We start from the raw sequence: 13,862 nt of genomic DNA on the forward strand, positions 1-13,862 counted from the left end.
GAGGCTTTGGGCAGATCCCAGCAGCAAAACGGCACAGAGCTGCCTGCAGGCTCAGTCCTGATGCTGATGCTGCTCCTCTTGCCTCTGCTTGCTGGTGACTTCCTCCAGGGTAGGCGAGACCTGGGCTCCCGGCTTAAATAGCGGCGCTGAGGGTGTGGGAGAGGGGAAGCGAAAGAAGCTACCAAAAGCCCTCCTGGTTTTCTTCCGTGCCCTTAATAAAGAAGTTACAAGAGGGCACATTCCCAATTCCTTTTTAACTTTGTAGATCACCTCCAGCAGACAGATTGTCTCGTGGACCACTTCCCCTCCCCTTGGCGATCAAATGACATTCCTGCGGTGGCTACAGCAGTTGCTTACATGGAAAAATAACATTAGGAAAGTATTTAATGTATTTTTAGCTGTCTTTAAATGCATTTTAGCAGCTGGAAACAAGGGGAGCTTGTACCACATGACCTGCGGGCTCTCCATAGACCACCACTGAGTGCTCAGAGAGCCGCTAGCGGCAAGGAGCCCCCGGGCTGGGGGGCAATGAGTAGTGTGGGCACCCTTCGGGCAAAGGAATTACAAACACAGAGGTTAGTGGGCAGAGAGCTGCTCAGAGGGGCAGCAAGCTAATGGACTCTGCTCACTCCAAAGCTCTGCGATTTGGGAAAATCCTGCAGTCCTTGCAAGGAGCAAACCTCCTGTAGAATATTAGCAGGGGCTTCCCCAAGGGAAGGACTCGCTCCCCAGCTGCACAGCACTGGGGTGTCCTCTCCAGGCTGTGCTCCTGGCCAGGCTCCGCTCCTGACCCTGGGCTCCCACCAAGCCCCAGTCCAGGCCAGGGCGAGTACGTTAACATTTCTGGAAAGACTATGCTCAACAGATGGAAGCTGAGTACTATTTTTACCGTTGCTGGTGCAGTGAATGCAGGGACCATGTCAATTGATTATGTGGGACAGCAGCAGTCCACAGGAACTAGAATTTCAAGGATTAGGGTCTCCCCGAGGATTGCTTCGGCTTGCAGTGAGATGTGTTTGGAGGAGGAGGAATTCCTCGCCCCTCTGGCCAGAGGGATAACCTTTGTGGGGAAAACAGAAACCGGGCTTTCTGCCCCCATCTGAGCCAGCCTCCCAGGACAACAGTATTAGGGGCGATGTGAACTTCCTGCGCTCATCGCAACGGGATGCAAGCCTTGCAGGAGTTGTCTGCACTTCGGTAGCAGTGGTGTTTTGACTTTCACAGCTTTTTTTGTCCTACCAGAGATGCTCAGCTAATGCCTGCCTCTAATATGTCTGGGGGTGACTGTCACATGATTCACCCATTTTAAAGGACATTTAGGGAAATTAGGTGGCAATTTTATACTGAGTAAGCAGACTAATATTCTGTCACTCTGCATTACTCAATCGGCCGTCGCTCCAAGAAATTAGATGTTAGGTGCTTTCAGTTAAGTGGCATTAAACTTTTGTGGACCGAGCAGTAGGATTTCATGGCAAAAGCATTGTCCCATTTTAGTGAAAGCTTTGCATTAACAAGTTCCATCTTAATAAATTATTCTGTTCAGCCTGCCTCGTGACTTACGCTGTCTTAAGATCCTGCCCTTAATATTAAAATGCAAGCACAGATTTCCTTTCTCAGTACTAAGGCTGCGTGAAAAGACACTGAAGCTAAGAAATCCCCTGTCTGCATCAAGATAATTTTTCTCTGAGAAGGAGAAACAAATATCCGTGCTGAAATTGAAGCACTGTGGAGAGGAGGAAATTCTGCTGTAGATTGTTCTTCCTCCTTCTTGTTAAAAAAAGAAATCTCGACTTAATATATAGTCTGTTTCCAAACTACTGGCATCTTTCACAAATATAGGCTGCTTGGCTTAGGAACAGATAGCACAGTTTGTGTAGCCAAAGATAGTTGTCATGATGCACTTATTAATGAGTACACATATCTCTGAACATCAAATGCTGTGCTATTTTCAGAGAGGTCCTTTCAGATCTCTCTCTCTGTTCTTTTCAAAATTATTTTTCCTTACCCTTCCTGCCATCTTCCTTCAAAGCTCAGGGGCAGGAAACAGCAAGAGAAGGGACCTGGGAGAGGAGATGTGCTCATCCATCCTGTTTCCCCAAGTCAGGAGCTACTCCGTGCATGTCATTCCTGACAGATGTTCGCCTAATCTGCTCTTAAAAACCTCCAGTGATGGGCCTTTGACAGCCTCCTTAGGCAATCTACTCCAGCGCTTTGCTGTACCTATCATTAAGAAGGGTTTCCTGATATCTAACCTGCAATTAAAGGCCGTGATTTCCTGTGCTACCCATCATCACGCTGACCCTGCAGTCAAGCCAGCTCCACCAAGGCGGCTGTAGATCTTCCCTGCCATCAGCACGTCCTGGGTAACGTGCTCTCCTCTGCCAGAAGTCCCTGGCATGGCGGTGGCCAGGTTTCCCTCTTGGACCCTACCCAGCTGGCCAGCTCAGGCTATCGAAGGGAGAGACTTGGAAGTCCCAGGCGAGGTGCTGCTGTACAAAAGTTGCAGCAGTTTTCTGCTGATAAAGCTGAGAGTGCTCACCATGGGCTCCCAGGGCTCAGAATAGGTGCTAAAACCTTTTTTCTCCTGGAACAAAATGTGCTGTGAGAGCAGTTGTACCATACATTGCGTACATGCAATCAATTGCATCTAGCGCTTTGGGCATGCATTTTTTGATGAGAGCATTTCTGTAACAATTGAGGAGTTTAAAAGCACTTAAAAAATCACAGAGATGACAGGTTAGGTTTGCTTTTTTCCCCCCAGTTGCTTCCTTTAAAACAATAGCACACAAAATACGTCCCACGGCAGTGGGGCATGCTGGAGAAGCTGTAGGTGCCAGCGTGCTGGGAGCACGACAGCGATGCAGGGGGGCTGAGGCAGGTGCTTGCTGGCGTGCAGCAGTGATTGAGGGTGAGCCAGTACAGATACAGGCATATCGCAATATTGCAATGACAAGATAAACTCCGAGCCACTCATAATACACTTCTAACAGCGCTGAACGTTGTGAGAGTATTTCCTTCTACAAATTATTTACAACGGGAAGATGGTGGTGATGAATTCATGTAAGACAACAGGGGAAATAATTCTGACTGCTGAGGACAGGTATTTTTTACCATGGAAAGGAGCTAGCTGAGTATGCTTTTGCTGCCTGAGTAAATGACAGCAGTATGCAGCTAAACTGGTTTGAAGACAAGGAAATTTTGGTGACATCCAGAGTTAAGTGATACGAGGATAGGTAAGCAGGGAGCGTGTTGCTGTCAGCAGAGGTGATCAGCCGTTGTTTAACCAGCAATTTTGGCAAGTGGGTCAAGGTCAGCGGGGCTTTGTCTCTGTATTTTGACACGTGCACCGCAAACACCCTGATATCCATTTCATGTTGTGAGGTGCGTGCGCTGACACGGTGCCCCCCAGACAGGCTGCGACGTGCGGCCCGGCGCGTGCACGGCATCCACCACAGTGCCAAGGTAGGGTTTCGGGAGTCTGGGGGCACCGGCAGCGCTATGGGCCCCGTACAACATCCCTGCCCCATGTAGGGTCCCGCCTGTCCCCCGTCACCTGGCCATGTGCAGGTTTTTCTTCCTCCACGAGCGTTTTTGCTGGGCTGGCAGCTGCCTTTCTGTTTGTGCAAGGCATTGCTGAGCCGCTCGTCCCCCCATTGAGTTCTAGCTTGCTTGGAAGGGCTTCAGCGAGCCGGCCATGTTCTTTCACTCAGGAGAAAAAAGGACAAAGTTTGTGTGCGAAATGAGCTTTTTTATTATTTTTTATTATTATTTTTTATGAAGCACTTTCGGATTTGGACTCGGTATTCCACGCGGTATGGGAGGTAGCTTTATCGCGTGGGAAAGGTCTCGGTTTCAAGCTAACAATTAGAAGAATACATTTCAGCCTTTGTCGATAGAAAAGTGATTTCAGGTGCTCGGGAACGCTCTGCCTCTTCTTTGTGGTTCGAAGGAAAAAATTGTAAACATTTTCCACCCTGCAGCCATTGAGGCAGTGAAAGACAAAACCCACAAGCTGCTCTGATACATACATAACAAGCTACTTCTCAGCTGCCCGCTTCTTGTAATAATACACAGGTGTAGACGCCACTTGAAATACACTTTTGGAGAAGCTTGACGCTTTTAAAAATTGCATTATCTCCAGCGTGCAGTTTGTTAACTCCGCAGGACGGCCAAGCAGAGGCCCGAGGCACGGTTGGTGTAGTCGATGAGGTTGAAGGGCGTCACGTTTTCCCGAACACCCCCAGGGCCGCCAGCCCGCTGCTCCCCTTCCCCAGCCCTCCTCTAGAGGAGAGGCAGGAGCCTCTCTGGAGGCAAACAAGCCGCGCAGCGCGCGAGGTGCAAATATCTCTCACAAATGCCAACGCTAAAAACGTCCCCGCGCCGGGAGTGTGACACACGGCGAGAGGCGGCAGCTCGCGCCGCACGAGGCGGGGACGGTTCGGCAGCGCTGGCACCGCTGAGGTGCCGCGCTCCGGCCCCGCGGCCTACCCGGCGGTCCCCACACGCCACCCTCACCACAGGGCCTACCCAGTGCCCCCCGCCATGTCCCCTCCTTGTCACCCCCTCTCCCAGCCCCGCTTCCAGCCCTCCACCCTCCCCCCCCGCCAGCTCATCGGGGCTTATTTAAATAAATAGGCTGGCGGGGAGCCAGGATCTCATCATTTTAATGCAGTGTAAAACGGAATGTGCATAATTATATGCGAGCCATATGCGAGGGAGACAGCTCAGCTGCGAATTTCGGGAGGCTGCGAGAGGGAGAGAGCGAACAGCCAGGGATCAGATGAGACGGAGCGGAACAGAGTGCAAGTGTCACCCAAATGAACAGTGTAATGAGCGCGCTGCCGACACTCCTCCTCTCACCCACGTCTCCCTTTCGCTTCAGCCCGAAACCGGAGAGCGCCGTAGACGAGGAGGCAAATGCTATCTGCAAGCAGTGTTGCTAATGGGCTCTGTTAATGTCTCCCATTTAAACTTCGGCTTTCTTAATTAACACTGCAGCTCCAAATAACCAGGAACTTTTAATGCATCTTCGTAATTAAATATTTTTACTGCCTTTGATTGAAGGATCGCTGTTCTTGCTAGATGATTGCTCCTTTCAGGACTTTGCTTAAGCACGGGGGGGGAGTCCATTTATCCACAATAGTGTTACATGTAAATTACAAAGTATGAAAACTTATTTATTTTTTTTGGCCTTGATGTTAAACTGAAAATACATTATCTAGGGATTGCTTACGCATGTCAAAAAGTTTAAACGAGTACGTATGTAATGTAATCCTGAAAAATGCAATGAAGTATATTGAAACCCTGAAGTTACTCACGGTTTCCAGCTCACATATTTCATTTGGGGTTTGTCTTTTGTTGTTCTAATTATTACACTGCAATGAATTTGCATGTTCAACTTACGCTGTGTAAGAAAGCAGCACCCCAAGTTCTCATATCTAAAAGGGGTACTGCGTATTTAAGCAAACTTTTTAATAATGTTGTATTTGGGGATTCCCGTCTGTTTTAATGATCTGAGCTGTTATGCTTTTAGCTATTTTTTTTTCCTTCCATTATTTGTAAGTCCCTAAATAGGCCATTATATTTCCCTTCAGGCTAGAGATGAAGATGGACATGCTGAAAATTTTCCCCAGCAGCACTATGCTAAGGAAACTCCAAGACTTGCCTTCAAGAATAACTGCGAACTACTTGTAAGAATAACATACTTACAACAAGTCTAGATTGTTACTTTAGCACAGTGAAAACCGTTTTTTTTTCTGAAAGGCTTTTGTTCATTATGACATACATTATGAAATATTACAGTTTTTTTTCTTTTTATTCTTTTTTTTCTTTTTTTCCTGTTTAGCATTGTAATGCTAGTTCTGGTATCCGTGAACAATTTTAAGATCTCAAATTGCTTGAAAATCTCGTGTATTTGATGACAGAACGTGAGCGGCCTTGTGGCACTGCCTGGCTCGGCATGGTGCATGGGGGCAAGCTGGGTCGGGGGTGGTTGGCCAAGCTGGGAGAGCCTCCGAGGACCCCCAGACCTCAGGAAAGCCTCCGAGGTCCCCCAGACCCTCCAGACCCCTCGCCCCCATCTGCCCCCATCTACCTCCCAGCTCTGCATCGCCTCGGGCGCCTGTGGCTGTGCAGGGCTGGCAGGCAGCGCTCCCGTAGGGCTCAGCTCTTCCTCCACCTCCCAGCCCTCTCCTCGCCTCTCTTTTGCTGCGGGGAAAGAGCGAAAGCCAGGAAAGCACTGACAGGGAGCCTGGAGTGTTTACGAGCCAAAGGAGAGCCGATATCAGCTGCGAAAGGATCTCTGTTCCAAGGCAGGGTTAATTCGCTGTTCATTTTAGCATTTGCAGCTAGGCAAGATTAAAAGCAAGCAGGAATGCCTATTATATTTCTATTAAATGAATCTGTTGGGACCTAATGTTCTTGATTAGCTTGCGAAAATGAGTGCTCCACGATGAGTTTTTCTGTTTACCTAAAGTAAACAGAGAATGAATTGTAATATATTTAAAAGAGATTCACACACTGCGCTTGAAAATGGAGTCTTAGATGAAGCGGTAGGTCTCTCCCTCACACTCGCCTTTCTTCTTGGCCGCACCTAAGTAAAATGTGTCATTTGGCTAACTGGAAATATTTGCAGAGAACTGTAACTCTGGGTTAGATTTGGGAACAACCCACAGCGCCTTTTTTCTAATTATAATGCACGGGAGGGGGGTGGCGGCAGCAGAGCAAGCTGCGCTCCCACCGCACCGAAACCCGTGCACGCCTCCCCTGCAGCAAACACGGGACCAAACGCCAGCCTTGGCCCCCCAGGTGGGGTGTCCAGGGGAGCTGAGCCCCTGAGCTGGCATGACCCAGCACAGGAACCAGCCCCAAGATTGCTGTGGTTCATGAGAGATGCCCAGACTCTGCCGTCCCTTTGAGAAGGGCTTGGCACTTGTGCTGGGGGACCATAGGCTGATGTACTCCCCAGAGCATCCCCGGTGCTAGGCCAGCCCCTGCTGGGTCATGACAGAGCTTTCAGGATGTTTAGAGCCACCTGTGTCACTCAGAAGGGTCAGCGGGTTCCCAGCATAGTTCCCCAGACAAAAAGAGCTTTGAACCTTACGACCCGATCTTGCTTCCTCTTGAATCCTTCGCGAAGTTCCTGTTGGTTTCAGGGGCAGCAGGGTTGTGTCCTAAGGTGAGGAAATGAGACAAACACAAAAAGGGATTCCCCGCTGTAGTCACAATTACTGTGCCAAGTAAGTGGAGCGGTTTCTTCAAGGCCTTGCTTAATTACTGTGCCCCAGCTCAGGCCAGGTCTGAGGAACCATCGCAGCCCACCACGTGCCCCTGAAGTCAGCAGGGCTTCTCGGTGTTGCAGGAGTTCAGGGCTAGGGTCGTGAGATAACAAAATGGCATGTATACAAAATAAGAAATGTATTATTTTGACTGAAAATCTGCTTTATCTTTAGTGCAAGCTATCAAAGAACCAATTAACCCCCCTTGTACTATTAAAATCAAGCATTCTTTCGGTGCCCAGTTAATTACTCCTCTATCAGTATGCATGTAAGTTACTGCATTGTTATAGCGCTTCTGTGCCTGGCAGAAGCTCAAATCATCCAAGTTAGTCTTTCATGTGCTTTTTTGGACAAGTTTCAGTTCTTGTTTGAGGAAGTAATAAAAGCAATTTGTCATAGCTCTATTTTTCCTATGCTATTGGAAACAAAATTGGCAGGGATGTAACCTGTACTCAATTCGCATGCGGGGAGAAAAAATAGACAAATGATGAGTATATACCTCTGCTATCTTTAAAGGTGTATTTTAGGAATTTTCAGAGAATATACAATGCTGGGCTGTGATGATGGCTTTGGTGGGGGGGATCTGGTGTTATTATTTGTTGAAGATGCTCCATATTTTGCAGAGAGGTAGTGGTTTTCCTTCTGTATTTGCACTTTTCTGGAAACAATGCTATATTAAAATGTGCTTGAGAGTCAGATGAATTGCACAGGAACTGGCCAGTAAGACGGTATCTTTCTCCTGAAGGCTAGTCAGTATTCCTGTGTTTTTACTAGCAACTATCTCTTCAGGTGGGGAGAGGGAAAAAATACGAAGGAAAGGAGTAGGGACAGCTGCTTCCTCTAGAAAATATTTTTCCAGTGCTAATACCTTACCCAGGCTCTACCAGTGCCAGTCAGATGCTGACTTCTTGCTGTTCGAGGAGCGAATAGCTGAGATTTTTAAAGGAAAGAGAAACTGAAACTTGTTTGTGCTTTTGAGAACCGGGAAATCCTTGGAGTTTTCTTAGTGCAGCTGAGAGCAAGTGCTGTGATAGCCTGTCAGGTGAGCTGGGAAGCCGAGGCTCAAAAGTGCTTTCTTTGCTTTAGGGTTCAGCTGCCATTTTCCGGCAAGGCTTGCTCCAGCGAGCGCGGGCTGGGGAGATGCTTGCGCTCCGGGGGCGCTGCCAGGCGGGGTGCAGGGGCTGGGCGCTGATGGCTCTGCACGCGAGGAGCTGCGCTACACGGGCTGCATGCTAATAGCCTGGGTCACGGGCACCAGCGAGAGCTTTAACTCCTCAGTACTTGGAGGGATTTGAAAGCGCAGCAGCCCACGGTGTTGCAGGTTGTGTGCTTTCTTCGTTGCTCGTACTTCAAAGAAGGAGGTGCTTTGGCTAGAGAGGTGCTGCTCAGCTATGTGTTTTTTTTTGAGAGAGATAGATGTGAAATAGGAAGAAGAACAAGTTACAATTTGGGCAAAATAACCCCCGAGTGCTTACGGTGGTTGTGTGCATTAAGAAAAGCAGAGACAATTAAAGATCTTGGTTGGCATAGAAAGCCATTATGCAGTTATGGGATTAGGCGAGGGTATTCATGCCCCGTGTTAAATCCAGATATGCTCTGTGTCACGCTGTGTGTTGTAGAGCACGGAAGGCAAAAGCGGATGGGATGCTCCAGTCATTGAGGACATAAAATTTTCCCTGTGAGCTTTTCAGCAGCTTTGAGGATCTCGTTTTCTTAAGGTTAGCTACCCATGATAAATACTGGGAACTGCATAATATAAAATTTCTTTTTAAAGAGCCGGGCCAGCATGCTGTTCTGGCCAGCCAGCCACCCTACTGCCATCGGCACTGCCTCAGTATTTTAATTTCTTATTCCACGAGTGGCTGGAAGCTTTCCTTTTAGGCTGGAAGCTTTCCTTTTAGGCCCATCTCTTTGCTTCCGTGCGGCAGAGGCAGAATTCAGTCCTCTGGAAGCTGATTGTAAAAGAGCAGTACAGTCCAGCAAATAGTGGATACGGGCAGAGAGATGGGATTAGCTGCTGAGAAAGGGCAGGCCGGGATGAAAAGGCCACTGAAAAGACCGCAGCCCCAGCCCCAGCCAGCTGAAATTCCTCAGCCATTGCCTAGAGAAAGGGAAAATCCATCTGGCACCTACCCAGGTTAGTCAGGGTAGGAAGAGCCATGCTTGGGTGCCTTTTAACAAAAGTGGGAAAGAAAAAAACCAACGGCTCGTCCTTCCCCCCTCCTGGCTGCCCAGAATATTGAGTCAAGGTTTCAGAGCGGCGCGCTGCTGTATGAGCACAGGAGGGCCTGATGGGTTAAGGAAATTAAACGCCAGGTTGCTTTCCAGATCATTTGTTTATGGAGATGATCCGAGTACCACCCACCACTCTGGGATTAGATGTAAAGCAAGCGAATAACAAAACAAAATATAAACACCCTGAAAAAAAATGCATTTCCAGTCCCACACCCAGCCGCGATCCGTGGTTTTGCTGCAGTAAAACCGTGGTCTTTTTCTCTTTGAAATCAAAAAGTGTGCTCCTAGCAGTTCTGCTCGGGGAGGATAAATTTGTGACTCCAGCGTGCGATGAATTAGGAGATAGTCTTGGTGTTTGGAGGCTGTTGTGTAAAAGACACAAAATGAAACGCTTGTTATTGGATTTAACGCAAACTCACCCACAGCCAGCGATCTTTAATCACTAACAAAGAGAGGGAGAGAGAGCTCTGAAAAGACATCCAGCACAAATACGAGCAAAACCCGAGATGCAGGCCCTACGAGCAAACCCTACAAGCAGATGCTCGAGGCGTGTGGCTGCTGCTGCACTAGAGGCAGGGTCAGGAAGCATGGCACACACGTGGGACCCACGAGGGTGCGACCAGGTCGACTTCAGGTACACCGTGCTCGAGCAGGGAGATGCTTTAATACTTAGCAGGCTGGTTTAGGAAAGCATGGAGGGTGTTTGTGACTGGATGAGTCCGGTGGTTTTTGTAGTCCTAGCCAAGGTAAATGTAAACGCGCGCATCAGTGTTCTCTGGAGGCCACGAGGGTTTTGGTTTTAGAAAGCAGGGTTTGGATTCTCCTTTTTGAAGGTACCTGGCCTGTCTGCTGCTTGCTGTCAAGCAAAACTGCTACCAGACGTTGCTTCAGCACTGAAGGGAACTGCCCGTCAGTGCGCTTACAGTCACAGTGCCCTCACAGGAGGACCGGATTAGGGGGCAATAGTTCTGCTCATCCCCTCGCTTTCCCTTCCCCCCTTTTTTGTTGCCCATGCTGCCCCCTTATTTTAACGGAGAGAAGAAAAAGCAGAGCCTACCTGGTGTAGCTCTCCCTTCTGCTTTCAGGTTCAAGCCAGCAGAGGGAGAGGGAGAGCACCTCCTCGGCCTTGTCTCCTCAGCCTCATCCAAGGCTGGGACACCAGGGCTTTCTGCCCGCAGCCCCGTGGCTCACAGGGCCGTAGGGACACCTCCGGCCTTCAGGGCATGACCCCACTTTGGACATTTTTCAGCCGCCGATGGAGAGCCCTCCGTTGGCTTCAGGGCCCTTGGAGGAGGCCCGGGGAGCTGCCAGCACTGCAGTCGTGGCTCTGGAACAAAAATGCCGAGAAAAGGAATTGTAGCAGAGAATTGGTGCTGATGTTCTTAAAACCTCAATAGTGTTGGCCACTCGAAATTCAACCTTTCTTGTGACTGAAATAACAGCGAGGCTTAGGTCAGGCTGTAGCCTCATCGCCTGTAGCATTTCATTTTCAAAAGCTAAATTGCTCGTGAGTTATAGGAGAACATTTGAAAAAAGAGCGTCCCCCAAACCCCACCAAAAGTGTAGATGGTGGCCCCGTGCTTTGTAGGCCCTGGGGAGCTGGAGGAGGTTGCCATCTTTTCTTCGCTCATGCCGTGTTTAGGACTCTGCCCATGTCTGATCCAAAGCCCTGTGAAATCAATAGGATCCCTTCCCTAAACTCGCAGCGGGCTCTGGATCACACCCTGTGTTCTGTAGATGCGGGAAGCCAAACGACTCCTCAGAGGTGCCTTCCCCCTCTGTGACCAAAAAGTGCTGGAGGCCTGCAAACAGATCATTGGAAGCGTAGCAAACATGGTCTTTGTTAATAATATCTAAGCTGAAGGCTGTGGTCAGAGACCATGGGCAGCAACCTGCAGAAAATACACCCCTGCCAGACAGAGTAGCAAGCCCAACGTAGCAGCTTTTGTGGAAACGAGACCCACACCTCATTTCTTTGGGGCTGGGGGTCGGCGAGGGCGGCCGCCGTCCACAGCACCAGGCAAGGATGTGACACATTAGGATGTGACACTTGGCACGAGGTGAGCACAAGCTTTTCTTTCCTCAGAAGGAGGCAGTTTTCTAGTTTTTGACATTAGCGTTATTATTATTTCAAAAAAAAAAAAAGAAGAAACACTCATTTGTTAAAAAGGAAAGTAATTAAAATCCCATTACTGCTCCAGTTCTGTCATCTTCCTTCCCAGAACCAGCATTAAATATTTTATTAATAAATGTGCAATTATTGGTGACCTCTGAATAATTTCTCCACTCTTAATTTCTCCTCGCTGCAATGCTGTGTTTTATTGCTCTATTTTTACTTTTCGCTTTACTCTTTGCTTTCCTCATTTGATGTGTTCACTGAAGTTATAATTTTCATATTAAACATGTTCTCATTGAAAAACTGCTTTTTCAAAAATGATTTTAAAGGAATGCCAATCTTTTTATTGGCTGGGAATTTAAACAATTAAGAAGTTAAGAAACTGTTAGCTGAAAATGCATTTTAGTGGGCTGTTTTTTTAAATAATGATTGCAGTAAATTTAAAGGTAAAAATGCGTGAAAAAAAATAATTTAGTTCTCCTCCCACCCAAACCTCTATAAAACTGGAAAAAAACCACACAGGTTTGTATCTCTTGGAAAGAAAACGAGTTGTGAATCGTAGCCTTGCTTTATGAAACTGGCATTCATAACCGATTTAAATAAAATTCAGACAGTTTTTATAGAATGTTAAAGAATAAAGATTTGCCTTGTTCCAAAAGGAAGTGAAGTGCGGTGAAATAAAATTCATCACATTTCCTTCCTCCCAAATTGGAAATAAAATTCCCACAGTCGCCCCCCCAGAGCTATAAATATTTTCCTTTTGGGGTATGTGCAGAAGGGGCAGACGACTCCACAGAGGAGATGTCATGGGGCACCCCGGGAGCCCTGCACACCTCTGTACCTGGAGCACCAGGGTCAGTCCTGAGAACTGGCTCCTGGTCCTGGTCCTTGCTGCACCTCTACCTCAATCACACAGGGGTTCAGTGAGAATGGGGTTTGTAAGGTCTGAGAAGATGCCACGTGGGCCGGGGGAGTGTCTGTCAAGCTGCGGTTGGCTTATGCCTCATATTGCTGAATACGTTGCCCTCCACGCTAAAAAGGACAAGAGTTTGAAGAGATATTGCTTTGCCATCCTTCAAGTAAAGAGAGACAACTTTAAGACAGCAGGGTTTTGACAATCAGGAGCCGACGCTCTTTTTAGTTCTCAGAATTAAGGCCCAGCCTGTGGCAAGCCCCTGTCTTTGGGAACCCTTAGGACCATGCAGGGCTTCCAGGAGTGATGCCCCAACAGGGCAGGTTAACTTCACACAGCTACCTGAAGGCACTCCGAGGAAAACCTGTCTGCAAGGAGTGTCCTCTCTGTAGCAGGGTGCCGTTTTTACATCTGTGACATGTATTGTGGTACATCAGTGACATGTATTTATTGTGTCGCTTCCAGGATGGGGGGAAAAAAATCCCAAAATATAAATCCTGCATTTTATTACGGAAGTTAATACCAATAATTACTTAAAATTTAATGAATTTCAGTTCTCACTTAATTGCTTTTGAGTAGTTCACTTAACTTATTAAAAAGAAGCAAGGACATACTCATTTAATGAGCAGCAGAAGCCTTGGCCTAGCATCTGCCTACATTCTCTTTTCAATTAATCAATTATAGTCCAATGGTGTGTAATTACACATTAAGAAAGTTATTGGATATCTCAGCATGGCTGTCCCAGGGGGCTCATGAATACACTAATATAACACACCTGTAATGACCTGTTCTCAGATCTGCAAATTGCTCCCATTTCTCTCTCTCTCTCTCATTGCTAAATGAAGATGAGAGCAATTACCATTAACTTTTTGAGTCACATCTAGTCAATGAGAGAGAGAGAAAAAAAAAAAAAAGAGCCCTACCAGCATTCATAATAAATCTGCCTTTTGGTGCCGGGTGCTGCAGCAGCACCAGGCATCGCGCTGCTCCGGGAGTACCGGGGTGGCCAGGACCGAGCACGCCCCTGTAGGTGGGAGGAACAGGCAAAATGCGTCTGGTCACATCCAGGAATAATTCACCCGGTGTGCTTCGGCTCAGGGCAGACTCCGGAGCTGATCCCTATGCAGAGGCTCTAAGTCCGAGCATAGCAACTAAGCCATGTTGCTGTTGTGCCCGGGTTTTTTTCAAGCGCTCGAAAGAACAAAATTTACTATGTAGTGGCACAAAGGCTGTGCTTGTGCGAGGGGATACGCTCGCCGATGCTCCCTTATTAATGCATAACAAATGAAACCGAGGAGAGGCTCTTAATCTGCATAATGAA

General features: G+C 47.9%; 1 protein-coding gene across 5 annotated transcripts in view; it reads left to right on the plus strand.

The window, feature by feature from the left end:
* The window catches only part of SOBP (sine oculis binding protein homolog), a 125,927-nt gene that overhangs the window by 55,660 nt on the left and 56,405 nt on the right, over positions 1–13,862 (plus strand). For 4 of the 5 annotated variants that reach the window (XR_014582020.1, XR_014582021.1, XR_014582022.1 and 1 more), the window contains exon 5: positions 5,595–5,690. The exons of the other annotated variant lie outside the window; for it this stretch is intronic. Coding sequence is in view for 1 of the 4 variants with exons in the window: in XM_083830186.1 (XP_083686312.1) it covers positions 5,595–5,690 (96 nt within the window). In the remaining 3 variants the exon portion in view is untranslated. The remainder of the gene's footprint in view (positions 1–5,594; positions 5,691–13,862) is intronic. 5 annotated transcript variants of the gene reach the window in all.

This window comes from Anser anser (assembly GCF_964211835.1).
Source record: "Anser anser genome assembly, chromosome: 3".
In the NCBI taxonomy this organism is placed as follows: domain Eukaryota; kingdom Metazoa; phylum Chordata; class Aves; order Anseriformes; family Anatidae; genus Anser; species Anser anser.